This window comes from Quercus robur, chromosome 2 (assembly GCF_932294415.1).
Source record: "Quercus robur chromosome 2, dhQueRobu3.1, whole genome shotgun sequence".
Taxonomy (NCBI): domain Eukaryota; kingdom Viridiplantae; phylum Streptophyta; class Magnoliopsida; order Fagales; family Fagaceae; genus Quercus; species Quercus robur.
In genome coordinates, this window is record NC_065535.1 from 34,863,041 (window position 1) to 34,883,998 (window position 20,958).

The following is a 20,958-nucleotide window of genomic DNA, read 5'->3' on the forward strand; positions in this document are numbered from 1 at the left end:
TAGTATTGTTGGTTGACAAAAAAATATATTTTTATGTTATGATTGATTAACTGGTTTATCTACATTAAATATAATAATAGATTGGGCTTTTGCTCTCACGATTTATTTAGTTTAAAAATAATTAATAATTTGTTGGAAAGAATTGTAAATATTTTTATGGATTTTAATAGTATCAAGTATTTGAACGTTGAATTTCTTAATTAGATATCATATCGGTTTAAGTGTAGATGAAATTAATTAAACCCCTTTTTTGAGGAAATTGTCCACTAAGAAAAAATCCAGCCTTTTGAGCATTGACCCTATGGAATACTAATAATTAAGTTGGAAGTTGTTACATTAAGGTATCAGTTGGACTTAGTTCATAATTAATGTATAGGAATAGGAGCATTTGCTCTTCAAAAATCACATGAAACATGGAGCTATCGAAATGCTAAATTTCTCCTAGATTGTTCTGTTTAGGGAGGACATGTTGCTAGTTTAATGATTCGATCTTTTCCTAATAAGACAGCACAATTAATTTAGTGTATTTTATAATAGCTGTAATCAAGCTGATGCTGCCCCATGCACTATAACACAGGCATTTGGCAACTTCAGAGATACACTATATACGCAGATTTATGTTTGCCAACTATATTTCATCCTATATAATGTCTCATACTCGACATGATCCGCCAAACATGTGTAGGTGGTAATTTGTTTTCTTGAAAAAAGTGAAAATTTTCTACTCATGATACCACAACTGGGGGCAATATTGCAGCCCACATGCCAACATAATAAATAAAATAAAAAAAAGTCATACTTAGTAAACAAAATTTCTTACTTTTATAGGACCGGGGAGATCATATAAACAGTTTTACCTTCAATTTATTATAGAAGCTGATTCCTGAACTTAAATAAGTTTAAACTAGCACTATTTACCATTATCTCTCCGAGACCCGCATAAGTTATATTCCAAAATAGCCAACCTCTATATATATCTATATATATATATATATATATAATTATGCTATCCTATTTTTCAATTATTTTGATTTGGGGATCATAACTACTTATTGAAAACATTACATCATAAATTCTAGATTACATTTCATTTTGAATTCTTCAAGTCAATAAGGAATCATTGGTCAATAAAAAAAAAAAAAATAGAAATACGATTTTGGTTTTGTAGAAGATACAAATATTACTCTTAGAATTTGCTACCTACCAGAATTTTTTGATTTGGGGATCATAACTACTTATTGAAAACATTACATCATAAATTCTAGATTACATTTCATTTTGAATTCTTCAAGTCAATAAGGAATCATTGGTCAATAAAAAAAAAAAAAATAGAAATACAATTTTGGTTTTGTAGAAGATACAAATATTACTCTTAGAATTTGCTACCTACCAGAATTTTTTTTTAATATATATATATATATATATATATATATATATAAACAGAAAAAGGTTAAAGGTACACAAAGTCATAGGTCAAAGATCAATTGGGTCGAACAGCTAGGTTCCCTGTCATCACCTGCATTCGAACTTCACTTACCTCTATTTCTTTTCATGTAGCAATATCATGTAAGATTTATATTCTGGTAAATATATTTATTTTTTCAATAAGTACAATCGTATGTAATCAGGAGGAATAAAATGTGACTTTTATACTTATACAGTTATGTCATACAAAGTGTGTTATAGAGAGAAGTATCAATTATTATCTTAATTTATAAGCAAGGCTGTGATTACAAAAGTGAAACTTATTTGACATTTTCCTTTGGCTTTGGCTTTTTCTCTACTGGTTTTGAATATTCATTCTTACACGTTCATGAGTGCCATTGCATGAGTAAGTAAAATTATTTTATATATATATATATATATATATAAGAAAATGAAAAGAATATCCTTTCCTCCACAGGCAGTATAGTCATACTTATAGAAAAGGCAGGTACTATTCTTTGAAAAGTAGAGGAAACTTCAATTCCCCCACAAGGATTTATTTGGTATAATCAGGACGTCAAGCTTATCTTTCTCTGCTTTGATCCTTATGTCGAAAATGACATTTTCTTACCAAAATATTTTGTCCATAATCAACGTGCTACAGTGGATTAATAAATTTGGAAGATACTGCACGAGTCATTTTTCCTGGTGCATGTATCATGCGGACTCAATTTCAAAGCCTATTTTGGCCAGCATCTTTCTAAGGGGAAGATTGATGGAAACTTTTTTGTTATTTTTTTTTTCTTTTTCGATATTTAATAGTTGGAAGTGAGAAAATTTGAACTTTGGACATCTCTGTTAAAAATACTAAGAGATGCTAGTTGAGTTATAAGGCTCTCGGCTTTTTTCTATTCTTAAAACATGTTTTTACTTGGTTTTGCTTGTGTTTACACTACAAAACGCGGGGGCCTTGGGCCGCGTTTTTTAAGCCGTGGCTATAAAAAACGCGGCCCAAGATAGACTGAAGCCGCGTTTCATAAAAACGGGGCCATAGACGGGTTCTTAGGCCGCGTTTTTCAAGCGGGGCCATAGACGGGATCTTAAGCCGCGTTTTTTTGAGCTAAAAACGCGGCCTAAGGACCTCCGTATTTTATTTTTTGGCAAACTTTTTTTTTTTTCTTTTCCTTAACTGTGGCCGCATTTTAAAAACGGGGCCATAGACGGGTTCTTAGGCCGCGTTTTTTTGAGCGAAAAACGCGGCCTAAGGACCTCCGTATTTTATTTTTTGGCAAACTTTTTTTTTTTCTTTTTCCTTAACTGTGGCCGCATTTTAAAAACGGGGCCATAGACGGGTTCTTAGGCCGCGTTTTTTTGAGCTAAAAACGCGGCCTAAGGACCTCCGTATTTAATTTTTGGTAAACTCTTTTTTTTTTTTTTTTTTCCTTAACTGTGGCTGCCTAAAGCCACGTTTTATAAACGTGGCTTTAAATTTGGTTTGAAGCCGCGTGTTAAAAACGCGGCTTTAGTTTGGGTTGGGGCTGCGTTTTTTAAACGTGGCTTCAGTTTTTGCCTATAGCCGCAGGATAAAAACGCGGCTTTAGGCTTTGTATAAATAGTATAGTAAAAAACCTACTAACCCTAGCACACCCTCTGAATCGCTTCATTCTCCCTGCGCCTCTCTTCATTCTCACACACAGAAGAAAAGAGAAATCGCAAAAAATCCCAACCATGACCTCTTCTTTTTCTTCTTCCTTTATATTTCTTCTTCAATTTCTCTAACCTGCATTCTCATTAGTTAGATTTTAGAAACCCATCAATTTTTGTTTTTGGGTTCTCTATTTCTTTCATTCTTTCGATTTGTTAGTGGAAGAAAACGATATGGGACTGATAGTGGAAGAGGAAGAGAGCGACGTGGTATTGGTGCCTCCCTCGAATTTCCCAATGGTGGAGGACGGCATTTTCAGATCGGGCTTTCCTCAACCTGACAATCTTCAATCCATCATGTAGGTTTGTTTTTTTTTCTTCTCTATATCTATGTATTTATGTATCCAATGTTGAGTTTTTAACGTTGTTTTTGAAGGGTTTGTTTGTTTCATAAGAAAATTTTTAAAGACAATTTCTTTTTCTCTTTCTTTTATTTTCTTTTTTGCTTCGGATTTATGTTTTAAACAAAAAAAAAAAAATCTGTTTAAAATTTTAGAATTTTCTGGAGTCTAATTGGTTGATAGGAAGTTTTGATGGGAAACAAAAATCTGTCACCAAGGGAGCTATGGCCGCACTTTTTAAACGCGGCCTAAGGGTCTGGTCTTAGGCCGCATTTTAAACGTGGCCTAAGGTTAAACCTTGGGCTGCGTTTAAAACGCGGCCCAAGACCACAACCTTAGGCCGCGTTTAAAACGCAGCCTAAGACCAGACCCTTAGGCCGCGTTTTAAACGGGGCTATAGGACCTGGTCTTGGGCCGCGGTTGAAAAGTGCGGCCATAGGACCGTCAGTCCTATAGTCACAGGTTTTAGGTCACATTAGAAAGTGCGGCCTAAAAAAACGCAGCTATAGGCTATAGCCACGTTTTTTTGACATATAGCCGCGTTTTAAAAACGCGGCCATAGAACCTTTTTTTTGTAGTGTTACTTTCTTTGGAAAGTAGAAATTACTTGTTTTTTTTAGAGTTCTTTTTCTAATTGAGTCTAAAGGGTGTAGTGACTCATTGTCTGATCAATAGAATTGGAATGAAATTGTTAAATGTGTATTATGAAGCTGACAGTGAAGAGTCTCAAAGTTTTTATCTGTATTGGGGGATTGCACTACTTGGATATGGAGAAATCCAAAGATATATAAAAAGGGGGGGGGGGGGGGGGGGGGGGGGCTGGGGGTGGTGTGGTGGGGTGGGGTGGCAATTTAGGGGCTTATTGGGTGGGAGGTTAAAACTCGAGTAAAAGCTAAAGGCAATTTCATTCATTGATCAAAAGCTTTATGCTGCAGCCGGGGTATTCAACTTTTTGTATTTAATAAAAAGCCTTTGAAAATGCAATTGGGGGTGCTCTGTATTTGTTCTCCGGCTATAATAGGTTGTAGCCAACTCTATAGTGTAAAACCGGAGAACAAATGCAGAGAGCGCGCATGTTCTCTGGTTTTACACTATAGAGTTGGCTACAACCTATTATAACCGGGCGTCAAAACCAATTGAGGACTAAAAATGGTTGTGTTCATTTTGGTCTTACAAAGTGAATACCAAATGCTGCATAATAGCCACCTTCCAACTGAAAATTATTGCTGAGCCCTCTTAGCATAGTTGCAAAAGGTTCGAAAGTAGGCGAGGATACACCACATGGTGTTGCTCTTCTTCTTCGCAAATTTCATTCAAAGATTTTAAAATTCAAATTTAATGCCTTAAATTGTACAAGCCCTCAAGAACCATATAAAAGTATCATAAAAGTTCACATAAATTATTTTATTCTCTTGGAAAAACTAAGTTCCAAGGAAAAAAAGAAGTTTGATTGTTCTATTCATTGTCCAGCCTCTTCACTCATTGGGATTGATTGAGGAATTATTAAGATTTCATAGACAATTAGTATGGAAATGTAACTTGGTAGGATAATGCCAATTTCAGAATTACAACAAATGATAAAAACATGTACAGAATACAATGATCATTTAACAGAATGTTTTCTGAAAAAGGCAGCAGGTAAGACATATCTGAGCTTCTTTTTAAAGACAATGCTGACAGCTGAGCCTACCAATGGCCAACTTGTTATAATGGCAATGTAAGCAAGCAACCATATGGAACACCTATTCTGTCGAGATAGCAGATCTAAGCATCTTCGGATAGGAGAAATTACATCAAGTGGCTTGACATCCTGGACACTAGTGGCATGTTTGGTGGTGTCTGCTATGACCGGGAAAGAATCATCCTTTGCTTTTGTGGAGCACTCATCCTGTTTTGCATCAGAAACCATTTTATTATCTTTTTCATAATGAATGTTCTGCAGTTCAGATATTTCCTCTATTGAGTCATCTTTATTTTGCTCATTGCACATTGCAGCCACCATTCCATCTTCTGCAATATTTACATATGGACCCTGATCAATTGTAGAGTCCAATGCTGAATGTGGACCAGAATTCTGCATCTGCAAGCACATAAGAATAAAGAGAATTAATGAGCATATATGGCCAGTAAATCGCATGTGGAAGAAAGAGAACTTATTTTGATGAATTCTTGAAGATTATGTGCCTTAATACCAATAGTTTTTTTAAAAAAAAATTAAGGATCATCCAACAAAGATTTCACCTTCTTTTGTACATGCATATATGGGCTAGAGTGTAGAACATCAAGAAATTCCACAGTTGCTCTTACCCACCTGCAAGAAAAATTAGCAAACAATTTAGTTAAAAAATCCATACCCATTCCGGCTGCTTAGAGAATGACATTGGAAAAAACCATCAAAAGTTTGATGCGACAACAATCACACAAAAAATTAACTATCTACGCATGTGATTGAAATCACATTACAACAGACCACCTAGACTCTCCCTAATATCCAACACAACCTACATTATCATGCAAACCCTACCAAATAAATATGGCAAAAAAAAAGGTTTGCCTACAAGCTTAGAGCAATGACAAATTCTAAACACCTAAACTAAACATAGTCAAAGCTAGTGGTTTTGTGTAGGCAACCTAAATATACACCTAAGCTGTTTTGAGATGATACTGATCATATTTTAAGGTAAGTAAACTTTTTTTTTTTTTTTTGGAGAAACTATTTTAAGGTAAGTAAACTGAATCTTTTGAATCAATAATGGGGCCAGTTCAAGATGCTTTGGACCCATAAATCCTTCATGCACACCATCGCACCTAGTGAAGCAACCCATTTGACATCAGGACCAATCTCTTAACACAAATGGCAATCTGAGCTTTATGAGGCTCAAAAAATTATCATGTGGACTACAAAGATACAACATCATGTGAACTGCTACCATACAATAACAAGTGGACTGCTACTATACTATTGGATATTAACTAAATGTTCTGAAATATATTAATGTAATATCCTAGTAACATCAATAAAAAAAATTACCAGAGGCCAGATGCAGTTATTCCTTCAAAGAATCCTAGATGTCCTCCATGCTTTGTGGTAGCCAACACAATATTTTTATTTGCCCTGTTAAAGACTACGTTTTAGAACAAGGCTATAGAATGACAGTATAATAAAGCACTCAGAGATACAACAAGAGCACATTCACCTGCATTCATCCCAAGGGATAGCTTCCCTTGTACAGACTGGATCATCCAAAGCACTGATACAGAGTAGTGGTATTGACACATTTCCCACATAACTAGCACTACTACAGCGCCTGTAGTATGTATCCACAGTCTGAGAAAGCAAGGTGATTTGTTTGGTCATAAAAGAAAGTAAACAAGAAAAGATAGGTGATTATGTCAGGCCAAAGTACCTCAAATTTTCCAACAAGGCAGGTCGCATGGCAGTCAAAATCTCGAATAGAACGTGACTTTTAATGCACAAGAGATCACCCAAAAAAGAAGCATTAGTTGAAACAGGATACATAACAGGTATATGCAAGACAGAACATTTAATGCCTAACTACAGTAAACATCATGTGAATGCTTTCCCTTCATGTAAAGTATGATAGTTAAATCTTAAAGGAAGATATAGCATTAGATAAGTATTATGCTTACAACATTAGAAATGCAACAGCAGAAATGTTGAAACAAAGATGTAAAATTGAAGCTACAAAAACAGGCCGGTTACATATTTCCAAAATTGCTGTTTTGATTTTTTAGCAAAAAAAAAATTGCCGTTTTGATTTCGAACTTTGACTTGGAGTAAAACAGATTTTATTTGTAAATTTCATCAACAATACAAAAATTACATTTTCTGTCAAGGCAATGAGTAGTCTAATACATAAGATGTGTAGCTGTAATTATGTGAGACTGCAAAAGAGGTGAAAATTGAAACTATGAACCAACAAACCTAATTATCATCAAGGTCAATTTTCAGTGATGAATTCATGTTTCTTCTTTAGTTTATCTATTTCACCTTAAACTTCTAAGAGAAAGAAAAGAAAATTTTGAAATATAAATCTCTAAGATGCAAACTCGTGTTTTCCAAATTGCAATTTGCACAATATTTTTGTAACTTTCTTTCCACCTGTAGATATTACACATGATTAAAGCATGACAATAGCCATGGGAGCAACCTGAAATGTGGTCAAAAGTGATTGATTTTTCACATTTCTTATTATGAGCAATGATAACTGTAAATTCCAAGAGTAACTCAAACAACATCTGTGTACCGAGGAAAGTGTCCATGTTATCAGTCTCACACGTCACATATGGGAATTAACTTGGTTGGATCATGAATAATTCTGTGTCACAGATTAACATACCTATAAAAGAAAATATACGAAGGGGAATCTGCATTTTCTAGGTCTAATAACTTGCTAGCAAAAATATGTCTAATAACTTTTTTTCTGCATGATATGCATTTCTAGTTTTACCAAGGATGCAAGTCTTGAATATTTATGGAACTCTCATAAAAAAAATAAAAAAATAAAAAGTTTTGAGTGTCTGTATGACCATGAGGGAATGAAAACAAAGAAAATTTTCAAGTTCAAAGGAAAGGAAAATTGAAAAATATGAAGTTCATCTCCAACAGTGTCTAAATATAGCATCAACTACTATAAGTTGTTCTTTGACTTCTTATGTTCACAACTATGCTGATGCAGTCCAATACATAAACAAGTTAAATCTTATCAGAAAGAGACAAAGTCAACCTTTTTTATGCCTTCCCAGTTAGCAAGACGAGAATAGAGAGGCTGGTGTCTGCATGGAACAGTTAGAATTTCTCATATGAAGTCCAGCAGCAAATAACAAACAGATACCCTTATTAGTGACATCAAAACTTATATATATATATATATATATAAATATATATATATATGGGTTATATTCAACAAACACGTGTGTGTGGGGAGCTTAGGTTCAAGTTACATCTAGCATAATTTTTATCAATGTTAACCATTTAATAAATTTCTATTGGATTTGGATGTATCTTTTGACAAATCCACTATTAAATTTCATTGTCTCTCTAAACTCTCCATGTGCAAAATATCAAGATGATCAAAGATCAATAACTATCTCATCTATTAAAATTTTAAATTTAACATTTTATTGTACTTTAAATTATGCATAAAATATAAGTTTATAAATAGAATAGTAAATAACATCTTATTAGTATAAAATTTGGCATGTGTGTTAATAATAACACAACAAAGAATACATATAAATTCAATGATGGGAGTCTCAAAATATTAATCCAATAAAAATTACTTAAGTGGGGTAACATAAATAAAATGTTACAGTGGGTTTCATTTGAACCAGACCCTAACTAGTTTGTTGAGGATCCATAGCCAACCCCAAATTTTGGGACTAAAGTTTTTGCTATTGTTGTAGGTTTCACTTGAACTGGACCCTATCTATATATGCCTGTGGGTGAATGTGTAAAGTAAAAAACTCTAGAGTTTACCATCCAAACCCAACTGCTTAGATTTTGTAGTGGATACACAATAAATAGTTAGCTCAGACGTACAATTGTGCATAACCTTGAAGGCCAATAGTAAGAGCTCTATCGTAAAGCTTTTGCACCAGCCTGCGGCATATAAATCTGTCACCAATCTATAAAGGAGGGAAAAGGATATAGCATTGAGTTAGTTAATAAAGAATTAACTGACAAAATCATTGACTGCAAATTTTACTGTAGCTAATTTGACCAAATAATAATCCAATCAATACACCTTAACAAAAAAAAAACCACACACACACACAAAAACCAATCAAACAGATGGATAGAAAAGCTATCCCTAATAACCAAATTTTGGTCTGTGGTCTTTCTTGCTTGGGATATACAATTTACCACGTGAGGTTGTGAGTTTCCTTAAAATCCATAGAAGTAAATCATTTTTGAATCTGCCTCAATCCATGCATCTCACCTGGTCAAACCATGGTATGATTTTTTATTGGAAAGTTTTCCAATATAAGCCTTTTAACTAAAAGCCAGATGTTTTGTAGCTGAGGATATTACCTCCTCAGACACAAAGCTATGTAACTCACCCACTACTGTTAGCATTATTGATGGTTTAAATTACATAGCTTTTAGGTAAGTAGTAATCACACCATAATCAACATAGGTGCCATGGAGACAATTTGGAAATGCTCCTTGAAGATTGCCACTACGAATCAAACTGGATGGTTACTTATCCTAGGTTCCTCGCTACTAACCAGCATCATCAGACAATTTGGAAATGCTCCTAGAAGATTGCCACTATGAATCAAACTGGATGCTTAATTATCCTAGGTTGCTTCTTTCTTTTTCTTTTTCTTTTTTTCATATAAACAGATCTAGGTTCCTCCCTACTAACCAGCATCATCATATAAATTAGCTGCAGAAAGATTCTTGATTAATATATATCCAAGAGTACAAGTGCTCTTGTCCAATGACCCTACTTAAAATACCATTTACATCCGGTAACAAGTTTTAAATTGTTAGCCTAAAGATTGAATTGTCAATAACTGAGTCTGTGGCTGGCACACCTTAGAATGTTTTTCTTCCAAGAATATGTGTGCAGTCATTAAAGCCATCATCTAGGATCCTACAAGACGCACGCACACAAAAGGAGGAAAGGGAAACAAAGAAGAAAAACTTTAGATTCCATACCAATTGCACTCTACTCTATTGTTCTTGTTGGCCATTTTATTTATTACTGTGGAGATGGGCAAAGGGAAGTGTGTCACATATAAGCATAACCTGTTGAGAGATTATAGTAGGGAAAAAACTGAAGAACAGGACAATGTTTTACTCAATGGAAGAGGGGAAAGAGTTTGATTCATGACAACTGTCAGGTACATGGTGTAGACATAAGAGCTCTCTAACATAAAAGTATTGGTACCACTTGTAATGTAAAAATAATGTCAGTGACGGTCATTTTAAGTAAAACACTAACCAAAAGGTCCCAAGGAGAGGATATAGCTACAGCACCAGCAACAGGAACATTCTCTCCATCCTCCCCAAGATATTTTACCTGCAAACAAGTATCAAATTAAAGGATTTAACCTTTAAAGTAGAATGTCAAAAATATATATTAAATTTGGCTCACAAACTGATGCTTCCAATGGTACACAGTTTCCAAGAGTGGCTATGCAGCATGTTGTCTATTACAAATCAATATTAGCAACTTTTAAGCAGACAGTGCCACATAAAGAAATTAAAACAATTCATCAAAACATCAAAAAAATGGTTAATAGACAAAACTCAATTGTTATATAAAATAAAAAGCAATTCAATTCCATATTGTAGCGAGAAGTTCAGCTTGCAAAAAGTATAACTGACCAATCAAGAATGTGGTACTTTCTTATTTCACTGATAAAGTAAGAAAAAAAGAAAACAACTATGACTCTCAATGAACAGGTATTGCTAAAAAGATTATGCTCCCTTAAGGACATGGGAAGATCATAGGCACCCACCATCCACCTGATCAACCTAAAACATAAGAAAGGGCCCACTAGAGAGCTGGAGTGCCAAAGCAATGGGTGTAAAATAACTTGGTAGAAGAGTAAAGTAGGAGATCCTTTTCTACTTTGATTATATAGCACTATCTTGGACCTTCCAGAAGTAGAGAAAAGAGAACAAAACAAGAGCAAATGTGGGTGCCAATTTCAGAGAAATACTTCGTAAAAACATTAAGTAACAATTATTTCTATAAGAAAGTGAAAAAGCATGTGACAAAAACTCTACATGGAAAAAAAAATTGACGAATCAAGAAGCATCAAGTAATACCAATGCCAATACATGAAGCAAGAGTTGACAGCAAGCCTCTAGAAAGGAGATTGAAAATAGATGAAGAAAAAAAGTTTATACATTCTCATGTCAAGAGAAGATTAATATTTTTTTTAGGATAAGTAACAAAATTTGCATCAGTGAAAACTTTTTACAACAATTCAGGAGTACAGTTTAAGTATATAGGTTATATGCCAAACTGGATTCTCAAAAAAAAAAGGCTAAATACCAAATGAAACTGCTCCTACAGTAAAATCAACAATACAAAGATATTGTAGAGGCTTTCCACCAAAGTAATTGGCCTGAAAGCAATTCAGAAGTACAGTTTAAACACTGGAATCTTACCTTGTATTCTGTTATCCAATCATATGTTCACTATCAGCACAGAATCTAAAATCTGCCTCCTCACCTCAAATTTTTTTTTTTTTACATAAGTAAATAAGAAAATTTATTAAAAATCAAATATAGAAAGCACCTCCCACTCTCCCAGTACACAAATGCATTTTGTGATTTAAAAATTAGCTTTCCCACAACACTCTTCAACCAGTTGGCCAACATCACTAGGATTTTGTAGAAGCTTCCCACCAAAATACTTGGCCAGAACTCTGCTATTTGAAGCTATTGGTTTTTTTTTTTTTTGGAATAAGTATAATGAATGAAGCATTTAGACTCTTCTCAACTCAAAGATTTTCATTAACTACTGTCCTTTCAGAGTCTTCAAAATACCAGTTATTTAAAACATTAAAAAGCTTAACAAAGCTTTGTAACTACTGAGATGTGTGTCCAATTGTGTCCATCTTTGAAGCTTAAAACAAACCTTAACAAAGCTTTATAACTATTGAAAAATTTAGAAAATATACTCCGTTGAAAGAAAGCATTACATTTATATAAATAGATGACTAAATCTGTATAACCCTGATAGGACTTGGACTCCTTGGGCTTTGATAACCATGCCCAAACTAAACAACTAAACTCACAAACAAAACCCAATGACATAATCAAACCCCAAAATAAGACCCAAACAACAAATAGTACAATCCATGTCTAGAAACCGGAAAATTACATAATTGCTTCTGATAGTTAAAAATAAATTAAAATGAAATTGGCTTCTCACTGCCTGCACAGACCATCCCACCTCTCACCTCCAGAGACAATTGAATGCATGATGCCAACACTTCTTTAAATTTCTCTGAGGCAATTGAAATTAACTTCTCACTGCCTGCACAAACCATCTCACCCTCTCACCTCTTGACAATGCCCCCTCTAACCTTAAATCAAGGGACTTGACCTCAATATGAATTAGAGAAGATTAATAAAATTGATGACACTAGCTTCTCTCAACCCTGATCAAACTGTTCTAAGATGTTACAATTAACAATATCTAAATATACTTTTAAGTTTTACAGGGAAAAAAAGAAAAAAAAAAAGAAAAAAAAAAAAGAGAAAAGGTTTCAAATGGAACATTCATAGTGTATATTTAATTAAGCTTAAAATAATTATAGCACATTCAAGTAAGATACCAGAATATTGGCACCGATGCTAGTTCCAACAGCAAATAAAGGAGCCTTAGGGTATTCTTTATGAAGATGATTAATAACCACACGTACATCCTCCGTCCATCCAGCATTATAAAAGCAATCAGACTGTAAAAATGGTGATAGAAAAAGCAAATAAAGTTAAAAATTGTAAAAGGCTTTTAAAGACATAAAAATGAAACAATCAGGTTCTCAAAGCTAAGTTGACAGTGACCAGCAAAATATATGACAAGCTGAGAGTCAGTTGATGCATAATCAAAGATACATGAAAAATGCATATATGAAAAATGCTCTTTCTCTGTTTCCTTTTTTAAAGGTGTGCAACTAGTAAACACCGAGTATGCAGATTTTAGAACCCAAAAATTATATTTATATATTTACAGAAAAAAAAAAAAAAAATTGAAGAAGAAAGAAGCACTGATTTCAGATAAAAGGGGGGAGAAAGAAGAGAAGAAAAACTCACAGTTATTGAAACACCACCCAACCCTCGGTGATTGCTAATAACTACATTCCAGCCATGTTTTGCTGTATTGAAGGCAAGATGCTTTAAGTACTGCAATAGGTATTGTAAAGCAAGGTCAAACAATATTAAACAATCCTCATATAAACAAACTCCTTTAACATGATGAAAGCTCGAAATAAAAAGAATACCAAGCATATTTAAGGACAAAGTAGATTTAATCCCGAATTATTGACAAGAAGAAAAGCATTAGTATCCTTTCTTCACTTTCACCTTTCATTTTGGTTACGAGATTTGTTTGGGATATATCTGATGCTTTCTTCGCAATGGGTAAATTGAATACAAATCAGAAAATTCAGCAAATGATCTCAATTTCCAAACAGACCTAGGGTTCCAATACCAAACTACCCCTCCTCTGATATGCCCAAATATGAAGCAACAGAAGCCTCCTTACCAATAACCAAAGAAGGCTTTTTTTTAAATGGGCCTTTAGTTCATCATTCTTTTGATTTTCGCTCATTAGGCTCATTGTTAGATTTATATATGTGAGTGTGTATGTGTGTATATATGAGATAGATTCAAGTTACACCTGGTGTAACTCTTGTAAAATTACACATTTTTTACACCATAGATTTATAAGAGATCTAACAGCTAAAAAAATACCATTAAATGTTATTACTTTTCACCTCATTCATAATTAATACTAGTTTTCTCTCTCTCTCTCTATATATATATATATATATATATATATATATAAATGTAAAATTTTATTGAGTTTCTGAACTTAATGAGTTGATGTTGCATTTCTTCCCCCTTTGCCTCTCCATTTTCTTCTTGGAACCACTCCTTTTTTTAACTCCTTGTATTTGGGTTAGAGCAAAACTTAGGTACAATACTTAGGTGTTGTTACTTAAGTTTCTCCTCTTAAGATACAGCCATGTGGTTATACTTAGGTGATGTTACTTATCCCAAAACAAAAAAAGAAAGAATCACCAAAACCACAAATCTTGCCAAAATCAAACCCGCATGTCATCCCCAACTACAAACTTGATATAACTTGAGAACAGATCCCAACAAACTTTGATGCTTTTCTGATGTAGGAAAAGTTAAGCCCACAGAGAAAAGGCCCTCTATTTCTTTTATTTATCTATGTTAATTTATTTATTATGCTTTTCGTATTTTACAAGGCCCTGTATAAACCATAGCCCAGTGGTCCATTGTTGGTAGTGTTTTCTTATCTATTTTATGAAATTTCATATCTAAAATTTTTCTTGAGCTCTTTTAGTGTAGAAATTGATATTCGAATGCTCCAACTTCAATCCTATTACCTTTTCTTTACTTTATTCTTATTCTATTATTGAAACTTCTTCTTAAATCCTTTGTAAGAGTCAATTTTTTTTTTTTTTTGATAAGTAATAAGTTTTATTGATATCAAAAAAGGAACACCCTAGTACACAGGGAGTGTACAAGGGGTCAACAAATCAAGTACAAAAATTACATGAATCAAGGAAATCAATAAAAGAAGGGAATGATTGGTTTTGCATAGCAACCAACCAATCCAATAAAGTTCTAAAGAAAAATAACTTGAGGTCTAGTATGGATCTCTCAATATCCTCAAAACACCTACTATTTTTCTCACTCCAAAGACGCCATATTAAACAATGGGGAACAATTAACCAAATATAATCATTTCAATGACAACCAAACCTGCCTTGCCAACACACTAAGAACCCAAAAACAGATTGTGGCATAACCTAGCTTACTCCAAATAAACCCAGAACCATAGCCCATAGATCCATAGCAACCGGACAATGAAGAAAGAGATGGTCAACTGATTCACCATTACACTTGCACATGTAACACCAATCCAATATCCAAATCTTCCTTTTTCGTAAATTGTCAATCGTCAAGAATTTCCCTAAAGCAACAATCCAAACAAAGAAAGCTACTCAAGAAGGAATCTTCTGTTTCAAAATACTTTTCCAAGGAAAACAGAAGTCAATAGAGCCCACTAAAATTCTATAATAATCATTAACCTTAAACCCCTTATCTCTACTAGGTTTCCAACACATCTTATCCTCACCAAACCCCCTTATTGAAGAACCATATATGGTATCCAAGAAACTTGACATAGCCTCTAATTCCCAAGCACGCACACCTCTAAAGAAACTGACATCCCAAAAGAGGACGCCATTGGTGTACTTCATAAGTGCAGCCACACTACCTCCTTATCCCTGCAAAATCTAAATAAGTCGGGATAACTAATTGCAAGGGATGTCTCACCACACCAATGGTCTTGCCAAAACTTCAACCTAGACCTGTCACCAATATCATACAGAGTATGGTGTGAAAAAGAAGGCTATCCCAGACTGATATTTTCCCATAAACCAATGCCATATGGACCATTAACAGATCTGGTACACCAGCGCACCCCCCCCACCCCCCCCGCGAATACACATCCATATTTCACCTCTTATCACTTGCCTCCAGGCATCCTTCTCAATTTGAAAGATGACATCTTTGGCAAATTCATATCAGATCTATACTAGATCTAAGTTGTCCTCAATGCATTGTTTTTCATAAGCTCGAACATGTGGCTTTGGTGTTATGTGGAGTGAAGTAGTTGTAGGCAAATGTTATTGGGTTGAAGTATGGGAAAACATGTGACCATTTCCCTAATTAGGCTTAGTTAAATATGATCTTTAACATACAATCCACCAAACATACTAGGATTACACACCATCTCTAGGTCCACTAAATGGTATTTACCAAACATACTAGTTATCCATCAACTTCCATAACTAAGTATCTACTTACCTGCAAACTAGCTACTTTTCTTTCCATTTTAAAACTCACAACTTTCAACTATTGAAAAACTGTCCTGATTTAACGACTAAAAGAAGCCCAAACTAAAGCGAGTCAAGTAATACGAGTCTGAAGTGGATCCACGACACATGGGGATTAAGTTTCTAAGACTTGATTGACAAGTAACTAGGAGACCAAGTCCTCTTAAAGCATAAGTTTATGATCTTTAACCAAAAAAAAATTATATTAATTTAATGGTGAATATGATGTTAGAATGATATCATCTTTGTTTCCCTTAAACTCTTCTTTGATGCATCCATTTTGAGCCCCAGAACTTGTAAAATCAAGCCAATCTTGATGGAAATTGGAAAAAAAATCAGATGTGCGATGTATGACGGAAGCCTTAATAAGCTCTAATACTAATTTTGATGTAGGATCTTTAGGAATTCAACACTAAATTAGATTTATTGATGAGATCTTGAAGCGCTCTTGAATAAGGTTTGATGTTTATGGGTTTAGGTAAAGAAAATATTGGATCTTGAATATGTTTGATGGCTATTTGGTATTAAAACAACTAATAGAAAGTGAAATAAAGAAAGATAAAATACTAGGTAATCACACCTACATTATCCTAAGTAATCAAACTTAGGTAGGATGATAGGAAACTGGTTTGGGGTTAGGATAATCTTGAGGTTTCAAGTGGTTTCTTGAATCAAGAGTGCTAGGATTTGGGTGTTTGAACTTCAAAATAATTAGAGTTTCAATTATGTCTTAAGTTTAGGGTTATTTTGATGTTTTAAGATGCAAACTCCATAAGAATTTGAGATAATCAAAAGAATGAGCCTTTAGAGAGAATTAGAGAAATAAGAAGGAAACAATACCTTAATCTTCATTATATGACTTCACATGATTATAACACCTTTTTTAAACACTTCTTGCCTCATTCTCATTGGCTATTACATGTGTCACTCCTATTGGCTCATGCCCAACTAACTAATTAGACCTGCTTGAATGAATTTCCACATGTGCTCAATGTGTTACATGTGCAACGTCTAACTAACTCCTGACAAACCGAGCAAGTAGTTTGAGTTTTTTCACTAATTGAGATAGTGACCTGAAATTTATAGTGGGGTACTAAGATTCATCACCCAAGATCACCAAACTTCAGCAGGAATATCAAGCTCCCATAATAATAACTTCACTGGTTTCCAATGCAATAATCCATCTACTGTAACTTGTAATTAATGTCGATTCAGTAATTCCATATGAACCATACCAAATCAAACAAGTTGATATGAAACATTGTATTCCTATACTAAAAGGACCAGAGTAACAATGGTAAGCACTTGGAGTGCGTAATTAAAAACAAGAGTGAAGGAGTAAATACAGAACTTACAGCTGACGATGAATCACTTGTTAATCCAGGAACCACTACCATGATAGGAGTAGTTTCATTTCTAGAAATAGAACTATTCATGTGTAAAGCACCTCCTGAAACTGTAAAATAATTCAATACCTGAATCAGAAAACTATAAAGGTTTACCATATCATTAATGTAAGTCATGAGTGTTGTAACACCACACAAGATCAGAATGTTGCAAAAAAAAGAAAAAAAAAGTGAACATGCCTTAACAGCTAGTTATCTAAGTCGACAAGAATGTACCAGTTACTTTGGATATGTTAATTGTAGTAATGATAGAAAATACAGATAAGAATTAAAAATATAACCAAGCAATTATCCAAAAATCAACAATAGAAAGCAAGAGTGTACATAATGTAAATTTTGAACATCTAAACATCTCATCTTTTGGGGCAGGGGGGTGAGGAAACACACAGAGCAACAGAGAACTCAATAAATGCAGTATAAATTTCAAAGTTGACATGTCCTTACCTATATAAAGATTACAGATTGATGTAATGCTGAAATGTAACTATTACAACTGTATAGTACAGACCTCCATGGTCCGTGCATCGTCATATAGATTTATGAAATATTATTTAGCAACCTTCTAGCACCTCTTGATTCAAAAGATTTGTATCATTCACTGAATCAAAAGCTTTGACTATATTGGAATTATATAGTAATTACTTTTATTGATTAAAGGGTCCAAATGCTCAAAATAAGGACCACCATTAGGCAATAATTGCAACCATGTTAATAATATAAACTTAGAAGGTCGTACCCAATATACAAAGCACCCACTTTTGTGGAGTCTAGGAAAGGTGATTGGTATGCAACCTTACCCCTAATTTTTGTTGGAGAGACTAATTCTCAAACTCCAACCTGCAACTTGTCACTTTTGATGGAAGGCATTTGCCATCACACCAAGGCCCGACCTCTTAATAATATAAACCTAGCCAAAAAAAAGATAAAGATGATACCTAGAAATGCTTGCACCAGTCCACAAACAAATGGCTTTCCAAATATAAGATGGAAATGGAATTCATTGCCCAAGAAACGTATGAACATAAGGATCTACATTTATAATGATAATAATAAAAAGAATAATACCTCCCAGTATCAGGTAATAATATCATGAAATATTAAAACACATACACAAATAAGAGAACCATAAAAGACTGGACAGATTAATAATAAAGCAGGTTGTATTCTGAAGACATAAAGTAATCTAAAATAAAGAAAAGAAAAAAAAAAAATTCTCCATAAGATAGATTGTTAATGAGATGCAAAATCTGAATAAATAGGAATTATGCATATGCTTCCCAACTTGAGACATTTAATCACATGATAACAAGTACCAAACCTACTATGCATGCACATGTGCATATGTATACATAGATAATCAAACTATCAAAGTCACTAACTTAAAGTTGAATGTTTCATATTTACCATCACATTTCATTAGCCAATCCAGAGCAATGGTTCCACCGTCAGAAGTATAAAACAGTTGTCTGAGAGAGAGAGAGAGAGAGAGAGAGAGAGAGAATATTTGTTAGATAAAACCTCAGATCAAAATTCAAGACACCAATTTGTGATGTTTACATCATATAACAAAAAGTGAAACTCTGAAGATTTTTAAACAAAGGGAAACTTTAACCCAAAGCCAACAAAAGAAAAGGGAAATACTAGTGCACACAAGCTATTTCACAAAAAGTTGTGTGTAATTGTTTTTTAAACATAAACCGTGACTTCAAGTGATGATTTCGGTTTAAAAAAAAAAAATTTACACACAACTTTGTGTGTAAAATGATGTGTGTAATAGACATTGCTATTAAAATGGGGGGAAAAGAAAGCAAGGAACATACCACATCCCAAGTGATGGTAAGTTTTTAACACCTAATGAACCAATTGATTTATCTCTCTTACCCCATCCCAAAAAAGATGGAAGTTTGCAAAATATTAAACGAGACGAAATACACATAACAGTTTTAAAATGTCTTTATGACTTCTTTGTGCTCCTTTGCATAGAGAAGCTTTATTTGTACAGATTTTTTTATTCATAAAAATAAAAATAAAAATAAAAATAAGGTGGGTTCTTTTTTCTTTTTTTATAAGAGAATAAAAGGTGGGTTCAAATTTTATAGTGTGCATTAATTAGTATCCATTTATATTTTGACTTCAACTAATATTAAACTCCTCCCTTGTTCAACAACAACCAAGCCATAGCCCCAAAATCCTTAAAAAAACTAATTAGAGTCGACCACATGTATTCTTCTAATTCTTTTTTAAGAATACAATAGGATTTCAACGTATAGCGACTGCTCCATAACAATTGTTTTATCATTAGGCCAAGACACCAATTTGTTTTTGAAGCAGGGCGGGTTCAAACCTCATATTTCATATCTCTTGTTCGACTAACAAGAGACTTATCAGTTGAATTAACTTAAACCCAATGTATTCTTCTAATTCTAAAGTATCTTATTGATCAGTTTTGTCCAATACTTATACAAGCAGACACTAAAAAAGAACGAGAAAACCGTACCTAATAAAACAATCAAACAAAAAAAAATTAATTTAAACTTTCAACTCAAAAAAATTTATGCCACAAAAAGCTGAACCAAAAACATAAAATAAAAGAGTTGACGAGCACCTTCTGTAGCTAAAAACAGGAGGCCTCCCATTGAAATTGAGAAAAACAGTCTGTACATGAGGGCTAGAAAGCCATGGCGTCGCACAATACCTGCATTGTTTGATTCCATTTCCATTGAATTCCCGAGAAAAACCCAAGCGAATTGAATAAAAGGGAAAGGAGAAAGAGTTAGTTTAGTTTAGTTGGTACCGGCCACGGAGAACGCGGCAATTGGAAACGACGGCGTCGTGGATGACGGAGCAAGGGTTGTAAGTTAAGGAAACGGGATGTCCTCTGAATCCGGAAAACAAATCCTGGAGGAAATGGAATTCCAAGAAATTGTAGAGAAAGAGGAGGGAGAGAATGAGAAAGGCCAAAAAGTAGTGCCAAGAGGGTATTAATGTTAGCGCCTTCAACAATAGACCGTACGGATTGGCACCCAACCCTTGTTCTTCTATTTCTACTTGTGAGCGATCCATCACCATTCACCAATATCAAATGGAAATGGAAATTTTGGTTTAAGTATGGTAAAGGAGAAATACAAGATAGCCAGAGACAGCGCGTTAGTTTCGACGTTGGAAATTGAGATGTTAACCATTGATCACCGTACTTCTAAGTATAGTACGTTATCCATCGTCAGATCTCTTATTCATCGTTAAAAAATTTACGGGTTAAAATTAATTAGAACTCACTTATTACATATAATATTTGATGTGAAAATAATATTTTTTAAAAATTATTGAATCACATAAAAATAATATTATAATAATTTTTGTTACAATTATCAATGACAAGTTATGAGTAAATTTGATCAATTAAAGTAACATTTAAAATCATTACAATCAGCTAA

The 20,958-nt window shown here is 33.8% G+C and overlaps 1 protein-coding gene across 1 annotated transcript; it reads right to left on the reverse strand.

The window, feature by feature from the left end:
- Positions 1 to 4,848: 4,848 nt before the first annotated feature.
- LOC126713481 (embryogenesis-associated protein EMB8) lies at positions 4,849 to 20,657 on the reverse strand. Its single transcript, XM_050413233.1, has 14 exons — positions 20,319 to 20,657; positions 20,130 to 20,219; positions 18,929 to 18,990; positions 17,474 to 17,574; positions 13,276 to 13,365; positions 12,798 to 12,920; positions 10,445 to 10,522; positions 9,034 to 9,119; positions 8,219 to 8,267; positions 6,878 to 6,934; positions 6,668 to 6,798; positions 6,502 to 6,585; positions 5,712 to 5,781; positions 4,849 to 5,550 (listed from the first exon to the last, which is right to left on the reverse strand). Exons 1-14 carry the CDS (start codon positions 20,591 to 20,593, stop codon positions 5,074 to 5,076), a joined length of 1,773 nt encoding a protein of 590 aa, XP_050269190.1. The 5' UTR covers positions 20,594 to 20,657; the 3' UTR covers positions 4,849 to 5,073.
- Positions 20,658 to 20,958: the final 301 nt, after the last annotated feature.

Excerpts from the sequence above, each read along its gene's own strand:
- LOC126713481 (XM_050413233.1), bottom strand. The coding sequence starts at position 20,593 with ATGGTGATGGATCGCTCACAAGTAGAAATAGAAGAACAAGGGTTGGGT. Across the intron at positions 6,935-8,218 it reads ACTGGGAAGGCATAAAAAAG|TCACGTTCTATTCGAGATTT; the intron begins GTTGACTTTGTC and ends GTGCATTAAAAG. Across the intron at positions 5,782-6,501 it reads ATAACTGCATCTGGCCTCTG|GTGGGTAAGAGCAACTGTGG; the intron begins GTAATTTTTTTT and ends TTTTTCTTGCAG.